Below are 19862 nucleotides of genomic sequence, written 5' to 3'. Positions count from 1 at the left end.
GCAGAACACACCTTTAAGGCTGTTTTTCTGTAAACCGTATTCAGTTTATATGCATTGCCTAAAACCTACAGCGCGTTTCCCCAAACTCGGACTGCATACAGCATGATAGAACTCACCACCCTGGCTATGAGCAGCCTGCAAGTATGCCACGGTCCTCCTACGTTCGGCATCATCCTTGCCAGAGCCATACTCATAGTGGATGCTTTTTTACAAGTATGCTCTATGTTCTGCTTAAAATTGAGTTTTCCGTCTATCATTACCCCCAAGTATTTGATGGCCGGCTTGGAAGTGATGATACGATTCCCGATTCTGACGCAGGCGTAATTTCTTTTGCGCCGCTTAGTGATGAGGACCGCTTCCGTCTTTTCATCCGCGAGTGCCAGTCCAGCACTCTCCAGCCAAGCCTTAACAACACTGATTGCTTCGCTTGAGTACAACTCAGCATCCTCGAGATGCTTTGCGACCACAACCAGTGCTATGTCATCGGTGTAACCCACCACCGTGACCTCCTCCGGAACCGGAAGATTAAGCACATCATTATACATGATGTTCCACAGAAGTGGGGCCAGTAAAGAGCCCTGTGGAACACCCGAGAAGACAACGTACTCCTTGGGTCCATCATCGGTATTATACCACAATGTTCGCTCATGCAAATAGCTATTTATAATAGCGGCAAGGTAGGTGGGAACACCAATCGTAGCCAGAGACTTTCGTATAAGGTTTCAATTGGCCAAGTTGAATCCATTTTTCACATCCAGGGTGACCACCACACAATATTTGCTGGTAGAACCCCTTCCGTGAATTTCATTTTCGGCCAACCCAGTAACCATTTTGATGGCATCAGTGATTGATCTGGCTTTACGGAACCTATACTGCCTATCTGAAAGGCCGCGTTGGCTCTCGACGACTCGGAGTAGTCTATTATAAATAACCCGCTCCAACATCCCATAGCGTCTAGAAGACATGTGAGTCTATAGACGGACGGTTCCCCTGGCGGTTTGCCAGCCTTAGGCAGCAACACCAGCTTCTGCCGCTTCCACGTCGCTGGAAAGATACATGGACATGCACGTTTCGAACAGCTCCGCGAACATATCCGGTCTACATTTGACAGCAAGTTTGAGCGCCTTATTCGGTATGCCGTCCAGACCCGAGGCTTTGCTGTCGCCTATTCCGCTGCAGATTTCCAGCAGCTCGTCCCTGGTGACTGGTGGAATCGGCGTCACATTCCAGGGACGCTGCCTGTCTGTCTGTTTGTCTGTCTGTCACAGGCACTTTTCACAGAAACGACTATACCGATTGATACGAAATTTGGTGAGAAGGTGGGACCTGTGGACCCCCAGACATGCAGTGAGTGATATCCTTCTACGTTGAGATTTAGGGGGATTCCCATACATGTAAAAGAGGGGTGTGAAAATTTTTTTCAACAAATATTGTCATGTGGGTTATCAAATGAAAGGTCTTGATTAGTACTTTTCGAAGCCTGTCTTAGTTTTGAGATTTGTTAAAAAGGCGGGGAGTGGGAAGGGTGCAAAATGATGATTTCTTTAACGGACCCATTCTCAGAAACCGCTGAACCGAAAAATCTGAAAAAAATCATGAAGCTGCCTCTATATGGTGCCCAGGCCTCAAAATACTTTCCATATCGATATCTGTTCAAATTAAGTTAATAATAGCATATTACCATATTTTTAGGAAAATTGAGTAAAACCCCCCTTAAGTTTATCTCAGAGTTATAAAAGTTGGTAATAGTATAAAATATAATATGAAGCATATTATCATACTATTAGTAACAAAGTTACAATAGCTCAAAGTTGTCTTTACGTGTAAATTTACAACCCGAAATACTAAATCGGATAGGCTAAATGCATATTCTTAACGGGCTACGTACAAATGGGACGCTCACACAAGAAGCAAACAAAACTTTTCATAGCTGAAGCGACCAGCTTTCGGTTTCCCGACTTGTTGTTATATTAAAAATGAATATTTCCAATATTCAGCTGAAATCGCGCGGGTTCAGCGGAGCAAACCAACCACGCGATCTCGCCAATGGGGTCACTGAGGGAATCTGACGCTTTACGAGCGCTTTTTTGGAGCGACCAGAGGCTCGTCGAACGCTTTCAGCCTCGACAAGGAGACCCACTTCGGCCCACCCAAGACGTCGAGCTTGAACGGGTGCTCGCCTCGTTTCAGAAGTCTAAAGGGGCCCGCGTATGTTGGTTGGAGCGGCCGCCGAGGAGCGTCCACCCTAATGAGAACCTGTCTACACATTTCAAGATCCCTGGGGGTGCTGACCTCCAATGTCGCGTGTCGCAACGATGGAGTTGGCCACATTTTCAAAACCCCATCCCTAAGCAGACGCAGTATTCCCGAGTCGCTTAACCTTGCTCTGATGTCCAGGACAGGGTCGACTGGCACGCAATGCACCGTCTGGTTCAAAAGTTTACATCCTTGTTCATGGACGGCCAGAAGTTTTTAACAGTGACAAACCGCTTCGTAGTCCTGATGCCTGGGTGTGCAAGATTGTGAATCACGCGGAATACTTCCCTGCGAAAATCGGCTGGAATGAATGGCCTGGGTCCCTTATCGGAGGTCTCGCAAAGTAAATAAGAGTTTAAGCCCAAAGTAAGAAACTCCTTCAATTTGTATTTGGAGTTTACCTTCAGGCTCTAAAGCTCTGCGCCGTCTTTTTGGGCCTCGGTGATTGCCGTATAATTGACCGCGGCGGGGACTGGGACTTCCGAGATTCAAGACAAAACGTCTGCAGCAACATTGTTTTTTTCAGACACGTGTTGGATATCATATGTAAACTGGCTGATATAACTCAAGTGCCGAAGTCGACGAGGGGACGCTTTATTGGGGTTTTGTCTAAGTGCGAAAGTAAGAGGCTTGTGGTTCACGAACATGGTGAACGGCCTGCCCTCAAGGGAGAAACGGAAGTATTTTGTAGTGAGATACGCGGGGAGCAGCTCACGATCGTAGGCGTTGTAGTTGCGTTGAGCTGGGTTGAGCTGTTTTGAAAAGAAGTTCAACAATTGTCGTTGCCGTTGGTCACGAGCGGCGCCTACCGCTGTATCTGAAGTATCGACGAACACAGCTAGTGGTGCATCTGACTGAGGAAATGCCAGTAGTGTTGCATCAACAAATTGTTATTTGACCGACCCAAACGCATGAACTGCCTCAGCAGACTATGCAACCTCGCAGGAATCTTTAGTTTTGGGCCCGACAAGTAGGCGTTCAGGATCGCTTGATAATGAGCGGCCTTATCGCCTCAACCTTGTCTGGGTCAAGTTGGATATCATCAGGGGTTATCAAGTGGCCGAGAAACTTTACTTGCCTCTGGAAAAACCTGCATTTCTCAACGTTTAGAACAAGTCCGACCTAATGGAGACGTTGAAAAGTGCACTGGAGATGTTCCAAGTGCCCAAGTTCATCCATGTAGCCATGGAAAGTCTGGGCATCGTTGCACGAGCCGAAAGTCACCTTAGTGAACTCTAAGAGTCCAAAAGATGTGCAGATAGCCGCTTTCGGAATGTCTTCGGGAGCGAAAGGGATTTGATGATACGTCTTGGCTTGATACAAGGTCATAAAAACACGGCAGTTCCTAAGCGATTGAGCAAAATCATGGATCGTGATATCGGTTTGAAACTGTCTCAGCATTCAGACGCCTATATGTTAATCCTCACATGAACGCCATTCGCCGTTTGGCCTGGGGACCAAATGAAGAGGAGGAAACCAACAGCTATTGGATGATACCCTGGTTTATCAAGTCTTCAAACTCTTTCTTAACAACAGCAACGCGCGGGGGTGAAAGTGGATACACTTTTTAAGAAGATTGGAATGCCGGTAGTGTTGATGTGGTGATGCACATAGTACTTGACTGACTGGGAGAAACTACTTTCCGTAGTAATGTTGCGATACTTTCTGAGGAGTGCACGAATGCGGTGATCGGCAACATCCTCGAAAATTATCGAAAGAGTATCATTTTGGCAGGAAGCAAGTTTCCCTGACGTTTGTAATGAGGTTGCGGCGTCTATCTTGTTCTGCAAGTCCACCAGCAGCTCAAAATGACACAGGAAGTGTGCGCCTAATATGGGGATGCTAATGTCCACCTGAACGAAACGCCACGAAAATGTTCGCCGCAGTCCCAGACTCCAATCCCCCCCCCCCCATCATTTATGCGGATGGGAGAAGAATTCGCGGCCGCCGCGCTTAGATGTTGAGGAATTAGGGTGTTCGGACGGAGTACCAGAAGAACAGACACCTCAGCGGCTGTGTTGACCAGAAAGCATCGTCTGCTTTGGTGTCGAAGATTGTAAGGCGATGTGGGACTACGCTTCGGGTAGCTGTCACCGAGGCACCCAGCGAGGCCAGTTTTTTGTTGCGTTAAACGTGCATTGAGTCACTGAAGCTCCGTATTTCCGATGGTGCCAGCAAATCGTCGAAGCCGATGAGAGTCCCGGCTTGCGACTACCCGAACGCCCATTTCGAGAAGCAACGACAAATGCCTGCGGCTCCAACGAATTTGCATCCGCCGACACAATAAACTCTGTCCTAAATGACCTATCGTGCCCTTTTAATGGTTATATTGAAGTATTCCTATAAGCTGTAGTATGTCCTTCAAGAATATAAACGGCGTTTCCAAGAGTTTCAACCTGGCGTCTGGTATTAAGTATCCTTCCAAGTGCCTGAACCTACTTTTTGCAAGTAACGGAGACTTTGCCAAAACATACATATGTGAAGGTTTCATCACTATCATCACAAAACCTACAGATAGTGTCCGTAGATATCCTAGCTTCCACAGGTGATAGTTTAGTCTGCAGTGATAAGTTAGTATTCCCACTATGATCCGGAGGCTCTTCTTGATGAGCTTTAGACAATCTTTTGAGCACTTGGGTTCGTATCACCCCATTAGCATCTCCGACTGTTCCATTCCTGGTAGGTTCGTCCAGTACAATTCCCTCTTCTTCATGTTTCATCGTCGTAATCATGAACTCATTCCCTACTCGACGGAAAGGCTCTGGCTTGTATAGCAGCGTCGCAGCTCCTTACCTGGCCAGCTCAACCACTGCCTCATTGCCTTCTAACCCAATGTGACCTGGAACGTAGGATATTCAAACCATATTGAGCTAGCCAATGTCAGCAAGGGCGGACGCAAAAGTCAATCATACATTATTCCACAAGAGTGGACCGTCCCTGGACGGAAGCCTGCCGACAAAGGGAAATAGTTTGTATCTACGTCAGCGTTCTATTTTAGTTTCCTGTCGACGAAGTTGCTAGCCAATATATTTGTCAGGTGTGTGGAGTATTCATTCTATTGAGCAACCTTTTGATTGGCGACCAGTTTGCAGAGTTCAATCATCTAACCTATACCGGTTTCATGCATACTTGGGTTTGACTCACAGTTATTCGCAATCCCTAGTTCCAGAGTTGGAAACGTTTCAACCAGCCTACGATCTCTGACGCTGGTGTACCCCAGTCAGTCACTGATGCGTGAAAGGCACCACCAACACAGCTACTGGATATCTATTATATGCGACTGAAACTATGTTATCTAGCATTGTCTGGAACTCATCTATTGTCCACACCAGACTTGCCAAGTAACTATAAAAGATGAAAGCCGTTTACTTTACCCCAGGCAAAACTCTCAGCCCTCCCTTCGACTATTTGGTCGCTTGCTTTCCACACATTACAACTTGGCTCCTGGCATGAATCCATGCACTACTCTCGGGAATTTTATACGGCTCGCTGATTAGAACAAAGTCCGCTCGCTCGTCTATTGGAGTTTGTTTCAGGAGATTCTGAGCCGCTTCCCAGAGATTGAGGTTTATTCGTATTATCTTTATGATGACCTCACATTATTCAGGACCCTCCTGAACCCGGACATTTATTATCGGTAGCTATGCAAGTAACATCTTTTGTTTGCTCATTTCTGTAAAGCATACACTTTGGTCTTTTGTCACAATTCTAGGCTATACGGTCTTCTACCCAATATTTTCTGCCCAGCACAGTTTTTGAACAAATGTCCAAACTTGAGGTATTTGAAGTACTACGGGTGCAGAAGCTATAGCTGATTTCTTGAGTATCTGGTAATAGGACAAGCCTCTTCAAAGCAAATTGCACATTCGCAGTCATATGCGAGCTAAAGTGTTGAAATCAAAGAGCTTCCCTCCTCTAGAATTCCATTTGTTATTTCTCCAACCAATATGTTGAACATTCGCATCATAGCCCATTAAGAGTTCAGATCCCTCCATTCTGCATACACTGCCAGATCCCTTAGTTCTGGCCTCAGCGGAGCACACAGTCCCAACGTAATTGCTTCTATCAAATTTGACATTAGGACACAGGCCTTCGAACTTGTAGATCTTTCATCGTAGTGTTATTAAACCTCTTTAATGGATCCAATACCACAGAACACTTGGCTCTAGCACCAAAAAGATATAAAGGCACTTCTGTCAGCTTTAATGTCAGCAAAAACGAAACGCATTTGGTATGCTGCAAGTTAGGCGTAATCTTCTATGTAACTGAAAGCAGTTAGAATCGTATGCCACAGTCGTGTCACCAGGTTTCCCTCAAAGAGACTCAGTCATCTCACGTTCGATTTTTCTGAGAATTGCCTCATTTGAAGGCGCAGCTCCTTTTCACAAGCATTCTTCTGTTTTCTATTTAGCGCCTTCTCTGCTTCGCAATGTCTAATCTGCGTAGATCTCATTCCATAAACTGGCATCGAGCCAACTTCGTTCATGCCTTAGCTTCCCCTTCTTCTGGATGACGGGAAGATTCTAATAGGAATGACACCATTCGGAGATTCTCCCAATGTATGTATACTATCTTCCGCTCGCAGATAGATTATGGAGAATCGACCTGAAAATATTGCAATTCACTCAGTTTTTTAATAGTCGAATACCATCATTGTCCTTCATTCTTCAAATAAAAATGCTCCACAGTTCGCTGATATAATTGAATTTCAATATAGGTACTCATTCGTCAAAGTGCCAGGTACTGCACTGGTTTAAGCTGCATGTCAACACTACGCTCTGACAGCTTACCTTGTTGCTCCAACGGGTTTCAAACGTCCTATCGAAGTGAAGCCTGGTTGTCATGTTATCCATGTTATCCCTTGGTATCAGTAATTCGGAATGCCGCCTCCAAAGACTATCAAGCTTTCTTCGATTTAAGCAGCTATTTGCTCATCGATATTCGCAGACATTCTGAAGATCGCCCTCCTTGCCTACATCAGTCTGTGCAGATGCAGAGAAGTCAATTTCAAAAGGACCTCTAGGGATGCGATTGGGAGTGTCCTCATTGATACCCACATAAGCCAGTCATTGAAATTTGTGTAACTCTCTGGATGTTGTGCCTTACTACTGTTGTGTATACGCAGTGCAGCATTTTTGGAATGCACCCCCATTATTATCCTGCTATGGACCTGGAAGTCATCAGAGCTCCTGTAGTTTTTCGGCATATACTTTCAGCATGTGCCTTCTAGAGTAGTTTTTGGTCTCGTATAATTCCCAAATGTTTGACCTCTGTTATTCATTTCACCTCCATGTAATGTAATCTAATGGCTCGCAAGTCTACAGCAGCATTAATAATTCCCGTGACATTAAATTCCTGAATTTTTTTTATCGCGATTATTGTTGCTCAGTATCCCTTTCCCCTGCGGTGCGAAGCGATGCCTCCTGTAATCACCGCGTCCCTTAAGGAACTGTGCTAGGAGGTAATTCAATTTTCCGTACTTTCGCTCCAGCCATCTCAATATACGAGATCAGTTCATGTGTTCAACATCCTTTAAAAGAATTATTATGACATTGCTGCCATCTCCTGCGTTACATCGAACGGATTCACCCTCCTTCTTCGGTAGAGACGGCGTCTCATTACCTAAAATATCCAACGGAATTATTCCCGCAATACACACGCTGCCTCGTCCGATAGAGTCCTACATGCGCTGCACACCCTCAGCGTAATTCGCCGACATGCCGAACTTATCCTTCTTCAGTTCGCCGGGTTGTCCAGTGTTCCCATCCAGACAAGATGCTAAAACTATACATTGGCCATCTGATATTAGGCACCATCCTTACTAGAGATGAGCTAGCTTTGCTGCCTTTTTCGCGCATAGTCCAAGTATGTTACATCTTGACGGCCAACTTTGCATTAATCATTACTCCCAGGTATCTAATGACCGATTTAAAAACCACCTGGTAATTGCCATCCTCGATTTTCACAGTATTGTTTTCCGTGCGATTGGAAATAAGGACAACTTCCAACTTTCCGTTAGTAAGGTCCAGTTTACTCAATCGCTTTTTATGACATGAGTGGTTTCACTTCCATAATCTTCCACGACCTGTGGGTGTTACGATACCACCACCACCGCTAGGTTATCTGCCAAATAAATCAATTTTACTACCCTTGGCATAGTGGACCAAGCGCTCCGTTATACATTGTTTCCAGCAGCGGCCCCTTACCGGAATTTTCACAACATATTCTTCGGTTCATCATCCGCCTCCTATCAAAGAAATCTCCCTTAGAGCTACCTTCGATTATCTAACCAGTTGCCGGCATTTCTGACATCACCGCGCAGCCTGTTTGTAGGCTGTAACCTCTAGTATCCAACACCAAGCTATCTAGCATCTCCTTATGTTACGCGAAGAGGGGCGTAACAGCTATAAAGATGAATGCTGTTGACTTTTGCTCTTACAAAGCCAGCTCGCCCCTGCTTTGGAACGGATGCCATAACTAAAATTTTATTTGGGAATTATTAATGACGACCTCTCGTTTTGTACCTGAACCTGAACCCATCCCTCCCCCTCCCCACCCCATTTTCATATATAGGGACCTCTCGTTAAGGTCTGCATAGAATGATGTCATTCACAGTTCCAACCTTTCCATTAAAAAAAAAGACGAATGACAAAATGACAAAGACCAAGGCAGACAGACGAACATATAGACAGAAGTCCTGTGCCAGATCTCCCATTAGGCACATCCCTTCGTACGATAAGGGAATGCTCGGCGGATCCATATATCTGCATTTAAAGGGTTGTGCATCAGCATGTTTATGCACACATCGACGCGGCATCTAATCCTACAAGCAGCCCACTGACAAGGGTTTAAATCAAGTACATCGCTCTCTAGAACATCCACAACAGGTCACACAAGCTCAACGAGTATGAGATCTCCTTCCATATCCAAGGCATTTACATTGCAAGGTGGAGAATTTCTTAGGATATCGAAGTTCGAGTCATAAGTTATTCAATATAAAGGCAATGATGAGGATATGCTGAAGGAGGTCATTTTCCAGGCTCCAAAACAACAATTCGGACCATAGTCTGTTGGCCATACTCAAACTTAGAAAATAGATATCGCTCAAGCGTTGTTTTAGATGTCTTAAATTTGGATGATCGACTATGACAGATAAAAAAGGTGCAAAAAAATAGGGGGGAGCCCAATAATTCAAGGACTGCCAAGTTGGCCCTGAAAGTTTCCTTTAGATGGGGAAAATGAATTGAAGCAGCCGAACTGCAAACACTGGCCACCAAGTTCACGAAACTAGTTGGGGTGCCTTAAACAACTTTGTTTGCAGGCAGACCTAAACCTATGGGAAAGAACAGTTCCGATATAACGATGCCGCTCTCCGCTCTTTCCCCATCCCATGTATCACATGCACGACATCAACACCATCAAAACCATACGCAGAACTTTTCATACACAAGTGAATGAAAAACGTCCAACAGCAGATTGTGGTTCGCCTAGTTTTTCCACCGCCCTCTAAGATGTTTCAGAGGCTAGCATGTGGTCCACGATATTCTCGGGTGTCAACCATGCCTCGGCGTCAATTTCCGCTTCCGGTCTGTATGCGCCGAACCGCGGGCAGATAAAAACAACATGCTCCGCATCTTCCGGAATCATCACTCATGTCAGGCAATACGGGGCATCATCACGCCCGAAGCGATAAAGGTATGCACAGTACCATCCGCGTGTCTTCGTCTGAGATCTGAGGATGCCGGGCAGCTGGATAAAAAGTGCAGGGCCGTCTCCTCCTCCTCCTCACATTGGCTGCACACAGCCGAAACCACTACCAGAATCTTTTCCATATGGTAGTTTAAGGGGCAGTGTCCCGTTAATAGCCCTACTAGGGTTTTTATGTCCCACTTCTTAAGGGACAACAAAAATGCCGCTCTAGTGGCCCTAGGCTCCTTTACAAGGATTTTCGCTTGCCGGCAAGAGTCCAAATTTCTCCACTCAGTTGCGTGAATCCTTTCAATTTCAGCCTTCGGAGTAGACTTGACAATAGATGGTCGGATTCCAAGAGCTGGTTCTGGCCCCACCATTGTAGATCCGGACCCTCGGCGAGCCAGTCTGTCAGCCTCCTCATTACCGGCGATGTGAGAGTGCCCCGGCACCCACATCAGGAATGCTTCGTTTAGTCAGCCAAGTTTCAGCAGCACCTGATGACAACTCCACACCAACTGGCTTGATATGTTGTTGCCATTTAGTGCTGATAATGCCGCCCGATTGTCGGAACAGATTCGTACCCTCCATTTTTGTCGCAGACATTTTTCTGCTGCCAATGAAGTGGCATATATCTCCGCCTGGAATATGGTCGTAATTTTTCCGAGGGGTCGGGCTACTTCTATAATCGGATTCTCCGAGAATACCCCTGCGCCCGATCCATCCTCCATGACTGACCCGTCGGTGAAGATTATTAGGTCTGTAATCTGAAAAGAGTCATGGCCACTTGTCGACCATTCTTCTCTTTCGGTGATTACGACAGTGTATGTCTTTTCAAATCTGTTACCATATGATCGGTCGGCATCAGGGCTACCGGATGTTTTCCAAGGAATTTCCAGATAGACGCATGCCCGTTGGATTGGCCACCTTTCCACGCCCCAATAGTATCGAGCCTATATGCGTCGTTGGCCGCTTTCCGTTTCACCTCCAAGTGAATGGGGGGTAAATTTAGGATAGCTTCAAGTGCCGCAGTCGGCGTAGTACTCATTGCTCCACTAATTTCTGATATTGTTCCTGGATATGATGCTTCCACGTTAACTTGGAGTCGAAATGTACTCCTAAGTACTTGACTGTTTGTGCCAGCTGGGCTTCCGCCCCTGCTAAGGTGCGTAGTGTATAGCTGCCCCACCTGACGTTCCTAGTGAACATAACTAGTCCAGTCTTCCTAGCGTTAACCGTGAGTCCATTGCGGAGGCACCAGCTGTGGATTACATGCAGAGTTGCATTCAAGCGGTCACATACTGTGTCCGCAAACTTGCCGGTAATAATTAAGGCTAGGTCGTCGGCAAATGCTTGCGCGAAGACTTTTTTGTCCTCCAGGAGCCACAGCAGGGTATTCATCACCAAGAGCCATAACAGTGGAGAGAGAACCCCTCCCTGTGGGCAGCCCCTGAGACATCCTGCTTCAATAGACTTCTGGCCGACCGATATGTGGATTTTTCTCCACTCTAGCATGTAAAGGATCCAACTGATTAGCAGCGGTTCGATTCCATGCGGTCTTGCCGCATCACAAATTGCCGCGAATGAGGCATAATTGAAGGCACATTCGATGTCCATGAATGCGCCTATGGCGTATCCTTTTTCGGACATCGCCTTTTCAATTTTTACCGTAAGTTCATGGAATATAAGCGTGTGCTAGGCATGCATGATATATATTCCGAATGTGTAGATCCAGGACATCCATTCCCTGTGTTACTAGCGCAGGGATGATGCCATCCGGACCTGCAGACTTGTATCTATGGAACGAGTTAAATGCCCATTTCACTCGCTCCGATGATACTACTTTGCATGCCAGATTCCAGTCTCTCGGTTGAGGGCTGTATGCACCTGTTGGCCCCGAGATTAGATTTTGGATGCTGCCTGGGAAGTGTACTTCAAGCAAATGATTTGCCGTTTCTTCATCGCTTTCTGTGTACTTCCCATCTTTTGTAAATCATCCCATCTTTTTTGACATTCCAAAATAGATTCACTTCGTGCCAATTGCCGACGATAGGTATAGAACTCGCTGATTGCATATGATGGGTGATAGAGGCGTCGACCCTCGCTCGCCAAGATGTTGATAGGGATCATCCCTGCTATCACACAAGCTGCTTCATCTGAAGTTGTACGATAAGCGCATGACGTTCGCAATGCACTCAATCGGTATTAGGCTGCGATTTCTCTTCTATTTGCTTCCACCTTCGAAGACGGTGCCCAGACTGGAGCTGCATAAAGCAAGGTGAAGTTAACAACTCTTGAGATCAAGAGCCGACGGCTTGGCCTGGGATCACCTATATTTGGTAATACTCTTGCAAACAATGTAGACACTCCGGAACCCTTGGCTGCTAAATTTTCAAGATGGGAGTTGAATTTTTGGTCAACCATGACTCCCAGGTATTTAAGCGTTGGCTGCGACTGTATGATGTGTTCAACAACCCTGATCTTTATCGACGTATGCTTCCTTCGCTTGGTAATCAACACTACCTCGGTCTTATGATCCACGAATGTCAGACCAGCCCCCTCTAGCCAAGACCTGATTTGAAAAATCGCCTCGTTTGCGAGTACCTCGATCTTTTGGGTAGTTGCAACTAAAAAATTCCGTCATACATTATTATCTACAGGAGAGGACCGAGGACTGATCCTTGTGGAACCCCGCAGGTTGTTGTATACGTCTTAAGTCTATCGTCTGAATCGTAGCACAATTTCCTCTCCCGGAGAAATTCCATGACTATGTGCACCAGGTATTTAGGAGCGCCCAATTTGGAGAAAGCCGCAATTATGCTACTCCATTTTGCCGTATTAAAGGCATTCTTCACGTTGAGAGTAACTATCGCGCAAGATTTATTAGCCTCCATTGCTTTTTCCGCAATTTCCGTCACCGTGCTGATGGCATTAACAGTAGATCTTACCTTTCGGAACCCTAACTGCCTGTCTGAGAGACCACCCTCCTTTTCTTGGATTTGTACAAGCCCATTGAAGTCGATGTCAGTTTCTCCGTCTGTCTGTCTGTCTGTCTATTACACCCGATTTATTCGGAAACGGCTAGACCGATTGTCACGAAAATTGATAAGAGCGACTTGTTTTATTTTTGGAGTTTGCAATCACAGCGTCCACTGTACTGGGGCTGACAAAGTGGATGGGAGAAGCATGTTCATCGGGATAGGCTAGGATTGGGGCGGTAAAAATTTGGTAAGGATTGGAGTTCGTCTATGAATTCGCCCACAACACTTTCGGAACGTTGATCGCGAATGTGGAGGGTGCAGTGGTGCGCTTGAAGTAAGTGATTGACTAGGATGTTCACCTTTTCAGGAGTGGAGGATAGTGGTGTCGATTTGCCTAGACGAGGCGTTTGCGGAGGTCATTGATATAAACAGTGAGGATTCTATCGTGGATTACCCTGTCAAAGGAATGGATTTCGTCTCGAAGAGGAGAGGATTTCTATTCTTAGGGTACGTTTGTGTTTGATATACTCATCTTGAGGGATCTTGAGGGAGAGAAATTACGTTGCGATAGTTTAGGGAACGAGATGGTATCAGTTCGTCACATACTTGCTGAATTACTTCAGTGTATTGACGAACTGTTCAATGTATGGTACCGCTGGAAGCTATTTCATTGGAAGAGAGAAGGAGCGGTTCAAGTTTGGATTTGGGGGTTGGGTTGATGAGCTTCAAGTTCGCCTTCTGGATGTCGGGGATTAAGGTTGGGAAGGGCCGAATGGCAGAGTATCTCTAATAGGACTTTTTGTACTTTGCTGAATATTCCAAAAAGATACTTATATATTGCCAGAAAGCTAATTGGATATAGGAATTTCTTGCGTTAACTAAATACTGTTCTCTTATACAATTTTTGTTGCAAGCGGGATATGCATTTCACATATCTTCAATCAATTCCAAATAATGTCCACCAATGTGGAGTAAAGTGATGTATAATAACTTCCTCATCTGTATCGTTAAGAGAGTCACATGAGATCAATAGATTCGCTCACTTACACTAGCAGATTCCAATAAATAAATATGCATTTTTCTAACCATTCAATTCCTTTTCTATTTCCCAGAAATGAAAAATTCTACACATGCTGCGACGAGCCATACCTGGATATTACCTTCAACATCACAATGCGAAGGAAAACACTTTTTTACACAGTCAACATAATAATCCCATGCATGGGTATATCATTTCTGACAGTTTTAACATTTTATTTGCCTTCAGATAGTGGAGAAAAGGTAAGTGGTCCTGGAATAAGCCAAGTGACTTGTCAGCATCTGTTCCTGCTTCGGCATGAGATACTAATACGAACTTTATATAAATTTCAGGTCACGTTATCGATATCTATTTTAATTAGTCTCCACGTGTTCTTCCTACTAGTTGTCGAAATTATTCCACCAACATCACTAGTGGTGCCTTTATTGGGCAAATATTTAATATTTGCAATGATATTAGTTTCAATTAGGTAAGTTTAACGTGACTTCGGATAGTAGAACTAGTGATATGCACTATGTGTATTTGTAATTTCACTTTACAACTTAATAAACTAATCAATTTATTTCGGGAACAATATCTAAATAATTGCGAGAGGCGGATCGAATTTCCTGGATATATTATTATAGAAACATTCAATATGTGACCAAAAATATATTAGACAGGAAACATGTACGAAAATGTATAGTAAATCGAAGCACGGTAAGGTTTCATGATGAATATTGTCAATGACCCTATTTAATTCCTGAATGTCTATAAACAATGGAAACTACTTTAATGCTACTGCATGACGTAGACGGTAATGTAATTGCCCCCTCTTCCCATGTGTGACCTGTCCACTGCCACTTCCGGCTTTTAGTCAACATGTCTACCGAGACATGAAACGCAGGAGGACATAGTTCTTGGTACAGACCAAAGTACCGCGATAACATGGCATTAACGAAGATATTTCCGAGTAAGAGTGGTGCTTCCCTTCCAGATTGGGCTCCTATAGCAAGTCAGAAAGAAGGCATTTGCTCGGAATAAATTCAACGGTGTCGATGTCAGCAAAAGCGACGTTACCAAGATGGCCAAATTTATCGACGCCTATAACGCCCCTCTCATCAAGTTAACTGCTCCTCAATTTAACTGACCTCTTTATGCTCCTACCATCACACGTTTCGAGTATCTAATTGGACTGCGGGTGATATGCAGTTGTCCGGTGGTGTTGGAAGCCGAAGAGTTTCTCTAACTCGAAGCAAAGGGAGGACTCGAACTGCATTCCCTGGATGGTCGGTTCGCTGAAACTGGATATCTACTCTCGGTACAAAATTATGCAATAATTTCTTTCAGAGGTATCGCCTCAGGCTACCACGTGAATCCATTGATGAGTATGAAGCAATGCCTGAACCCATGCGAATTTCGCAAAAGCCAATTATCCCGAGATGGATTATGTGAAAGCGCTTGGTGGACAAGGAACACGCCTACCTCTATTCGCACATATTTCATTGTTCTGTGATTCTGGCATGCGATGCACAGTCGGCTGAATAATTAATGTCCGTGTTCATGGATGATCAGAACAATTTTGCAGGGTATAGCCGATTTGTTGTCTGGATGCCTGGATGTGCTGAATCGTGAACGGTGTGAAATACTTCCTTGGATAAGTCGAACGGAATATTTGACCTTGTTCCCTTGTCTGAGGTCTCTCAGTATATGTATGTACTAGGATAGGAAACTCCCTTATAGTCGGTGAACACTGTGAACAGCCTGCCTTCAAAGGAACACCGGGAATATTGCATTGCGAGGTACGCGGCTAATAACTCAAGACAGTGAACTCTGTAGTTCCGTTGAGCGGAATTTAGTTGCTTGGAAAAAAAGCTCAACGGCAACCTGGTTTGGTCCACGTTTTGATAAAGGGCGGCACATACGAAGATTTCCGAGGCATCGACGAATACGTTTAGGGGAACAATTTGCTGAGAGAATAGCAAAAGTAGAGTTTTCACCAGCTTTTACCTGGTGATCTCGAGCATCTAGACAGCATCTGGGACCCACGCAATCATAAGGGAATCTTTGGTATCCGGCCCCGACAGATAAGCGTTAAGGATCGATAGAAGTTTGCCATGCCCAAGAACCTTCTCAAATTCGTATTTGGAAGCTGTTATATGCCTTCAGGGATTATCAAATGGCCGAGGAATCTTGCATACGAAACAAAAGTGAAGGTTTCGTATCACAGAGCCGATGAATATCTGAAAAGTTTGCAAGATACTTCATAGTCCAAAAGTCATCCTAGTGAACTCGAAGTATCTGTGAGATGTGTATATTGCCAACTTGGGGAGCTATAGGGATTTGGTGATATGCCTTGACTAAGTCCAAAGTTGACCAAATATGGCAGTCGTGTATAAGTGGAATGGGATATCGATCTGGAATCGTCTAGGAATTTAGTCATATGTAATCGCCACAAGGTCCATTCGTCATTGGGTTTACAAGCCATGTAGAGTGACAAAGACCAGCAGTAATCTGCATATCTGCAAATATTCTGCATATAGAGTTCATCGAACTCTTTCCACGCAACTGCGAGCTTCTGCGGTAGTAATGGAAGCACCTTAGTAAAGACAGAGGGAACCAGTAGTGTTGATGTGGTACTGTACAATATGCTTAACAGGCTCAGAGAAACTACGCTCGGTAGTGATGTTCCAGTATTTTTAAAGAAATATTCGGGCGGCAGCAACGTCTTTAAAAACGATGAAAATAGTGCTGCATATTCGAATTGAAATTTTTCCTAATAACCCAAGGGAAATTGCAACGTCCATGGGGGAACTGTTTTGCAGATGTACTAGCAATCTTTAGTTGCCACAGGAAATTTTCACCTAAGATGGGGTTGTTGATATACACTATCACGAAGCGAATAGAAAATATTAGTCGAAGTCCTAGACTCTGCCTATAGCCATAAGCGTCGATCGGCGAGGAATTTTCTGCTGCGAGTTTTATAGATTGTGATGTTAAGCGATTATTCCGGCACAGATTGCCTGCTTTGTCACAACCCAACTGCTTCATACCGCCATGCAGTTAACTTGATGTGCGATCACCAAGCAATAGTTCTGTCATTAAAAGATTCACCTTACCAGTTTCACTTACTAACCGGCGTTTAATGACTTGCTCCTTCAGGAATACCCTTCTAACACGTCCGACAAGCTCAGTTGTCCCCTCATCCAACCACACAAGCAGGTGGGTGAACCGCGTGAAGTCGACTAACGCGAACCAGGCTCCAAGTTGAGGGAACCATGCTGCTGGGTTCCTTCGCAAAAAATGTAGGCACCCGTACTGCCATAATAACTACTGAAGACTCTGCCTCGGTTTTGTCCGTCGACATTGATATTTTCCGGGGGCGTGCCGACACGACATAACTTGTACAGTAGATCCATACGGACGAAAATCAAGCGGAACGTGGACAGGATATAACTAAACAAAGGGAAAAGAGCTCCACGCCGTCGCTTACGGCGTTTCGTTTTTAATTTTGTTGCACTTAGCACATAGACCATATTTAATTGCAAAACTATGCCCTCTCGCATCATTCAGTAGCCAGGAACGGGGATTCAGTGTCATGCAAACCCAAAATGGACTCAATGAATCCCCGTGGAAGATGACCTTTTGTATAGGGATAGGCTCTACGGTATTGGTATCTTCAGATGAATGCACTGATAAGGTGGTATGCCACCCTTCCATGACTGTCGCCAAAAACTTTATTGGGCTCTATGCGATGCAATAAGACAGGTATGAGGAACACTGTCAAAAGTTTTATTGTAAGCGATGTATTAACTAAAGAGATTTCTTTGCAACCTTTTGACCCGGCTCAGCAGCCCTTCTGCTCCTCAGACAGAATGTTATTGGTCTCGAGGTGTACATTGACCCTTCTACTAACAATGGACGTTAGGAATTTGTAAAGAAATGGTAAGCAAGTAATAGGTCTTATGCCTGCAGGATCTTGCATTCTCAGGTATAGGGTAGGTAATTCCTGCATGACCTGCTTTATGCTGTTTGCCAAAGGGCAATATATGCTGGTGAACTATTTTTACCAGAAATTCTGCACCCAATCCAGACCTAGGCCCCTCAAGTTCTTCCAGCTATTCCAGCGGTGATATCCCCAAAATTTATGCTTGCGCAGCATGCTGGGCGGATATTCCGCGAAGTCCACCCCAAATTTCTTTCTCTTCTGTTACCAAAAACTGTATTATTTAGACGCTCGGTTGAGATTCTTTTAAGTGGTATAAAAAAGCTCCGTTGGTTCCCCGCATACGTTGCATTCTGCACACATCTGGAGTGACTTTCGCCATATCATCGTAACCGACTGCATATGACAGAAAGTTTCTGCTTTAGTGTGTCCTGAATTTCAACTACAGGTGTCTTACTGGGGAAGGCATAGTTCGGATAAACCCTCTATACTTTACGCTTCACCCGTCTCCTGGCATTGCCAGAACTAATTTGAGTCAGCCTAGTAAGGTCCTGCCTTAGTGAGCCACGCCGGAGTTCCAGATGGATTTCCCATAGAGAATCTCTTCGGTCACTCAAGTCAGTAACGCGAAAGCGAATCGTCTGACTGTGCAATCTGACAGCCATAACTGCACCACAATACAAGGAGGATCGATTTCCGAAAATTCTATACACGCTTTTTGGAATTCGTCCCAAACCTAAGCGGAGCCTTCAGCCGGCGATGGACAAGAGTGCTTCGGCGAGTACTGAAACTATTGCCCGTAGTGTAGTGTGGTGTTGTTGATGTCATCGTTTCTACCACCATCGACTCTTGGTCACTGATCAATGAAACGGTAATGATGTGCGAATCGCTGCGTAGCCACATATGCGTATTGCGGGAAGCCTCGATAAATCTCTGGTGCAACATGGGCCGGAAAGATGTTGTACCTACCCACCCCGTTGTTATTTCGTAGTAGGAACAGATGGTAAACAGGTTTATATCTTCAGTCCACTTCATTCGCTACCTACGCTGCCTGCTAAAGTGGTCACTGCAGATTGTCACGAATCAGCTGCAGCAGGTGGAGCCATGCTCCTGGTTATCGTGGCGCCTAAACGTTGAAATGCTCCACAATTAGCGGTTGCGACGACGTCCTGCCCATTACGAGAGCCCGACCCAGTCATCAGGTAAGATTGCTCCCGCCGGTTATCCGAGCCTTAGCGGTAAACGGACTAGATTTGTTAAGTTGATGATCTTCCTGGTACTCGTGACAGTGCGGGAACTTTTGTCATAGCATGGTTTGGTCATATCTGGTAGTTACTTACAGCAAGAATCCTGGCTGTCATTCGTGTTGTCTGTCCGTAAATGATCCAAATGATTTCTTAACTGATAGAAGCCCATCTGAATTTTCCAAATGCCGCCAACCTAGCAATGGACTCTAAAGGAGGAACCTTAGAATTCACCGCAAGTCGTCACTGGTACCCTTTAAGTAGCCAACCATCCCGCCGTTCACATCCTTCTCAACGGTTCCCATGATGACACCGGCCATAATGAAAATAAACAACTACAAGACAAAGGTTCTCAGTCTGACGAGTCATCGCACTCTTCCTATCTGCATTAATGGGCAGAGCATCGAAAGCGTCGATCAATTTGTATATCTAGGAAGCATGGTTTCTGCGGACGGTGGCACCGAACTGAATGTTTGGTTCGACCAACTCAATGTCGCTATATGAGAGTAGTACAGGGAAAATGACTTCCATTGTCACTCAAAAGCCACAAGCCTTCGTTGACATCTGCCTACCATGTATCATCGAAGTACGCTGGCCTGATATTATTTCAAACAAACAATTTGGTCTGCCGCTCGTGGGTAATGCCATCGGGATGCGGGAATGGCGGTGGATAGGTCAGAAATTAAGAAGGGCGACAATTTCATTGCAGGGAGAGCCACTCTCCCGAG

General features: G+C 45.1%; 1 protein-coding gene across 3 annotated transcripts in view; it reads left to right on the top strand.

The window, feature by feature from the left end:
- The window catches only part of LOC119653858 (acetylcholine receptor subunit alpha-like), a 391561-nt gene that overhangs the window by 340978 nt on the left and 30721 nt on the right, over nt 1-19862 (top strand). For all 3 annotated transcript variants that reach the window (XM_038058922.1, XM_038058916.1, XM_038058932.1), the window contains 2 exons: nt 14039-14207; nt 14298-14434. In XM_038058922.1, the coding sequence (XP_037914850.1) occupies nt 14039-14207; nt 14298-14434 (306 nt within the window). The remainder of the gene's footprint in view (nt 1-14038; nt 14208-14297; nt 14435-19862) is intronic.

This window comes from Hermetia illucens, chromosome 1 (assembly GCF_905115235.1).
Source record: "Hermetia illucens chromosome 1, iHerIll2.2.curated.20191125, whole genome shotgun sequence".
In the NCBI taxonomy this organism is placed as follows: Eukaryota; Metazoa; Arthropoda; class Insecta; order Diptera; family Stratiomyidae; genus Hermetia; species Hermetia illucens.
Note: the sequence above shows the minus strand (reverse complement) of the source record. Positions and strands in the feature narration are given on the sequence as shown.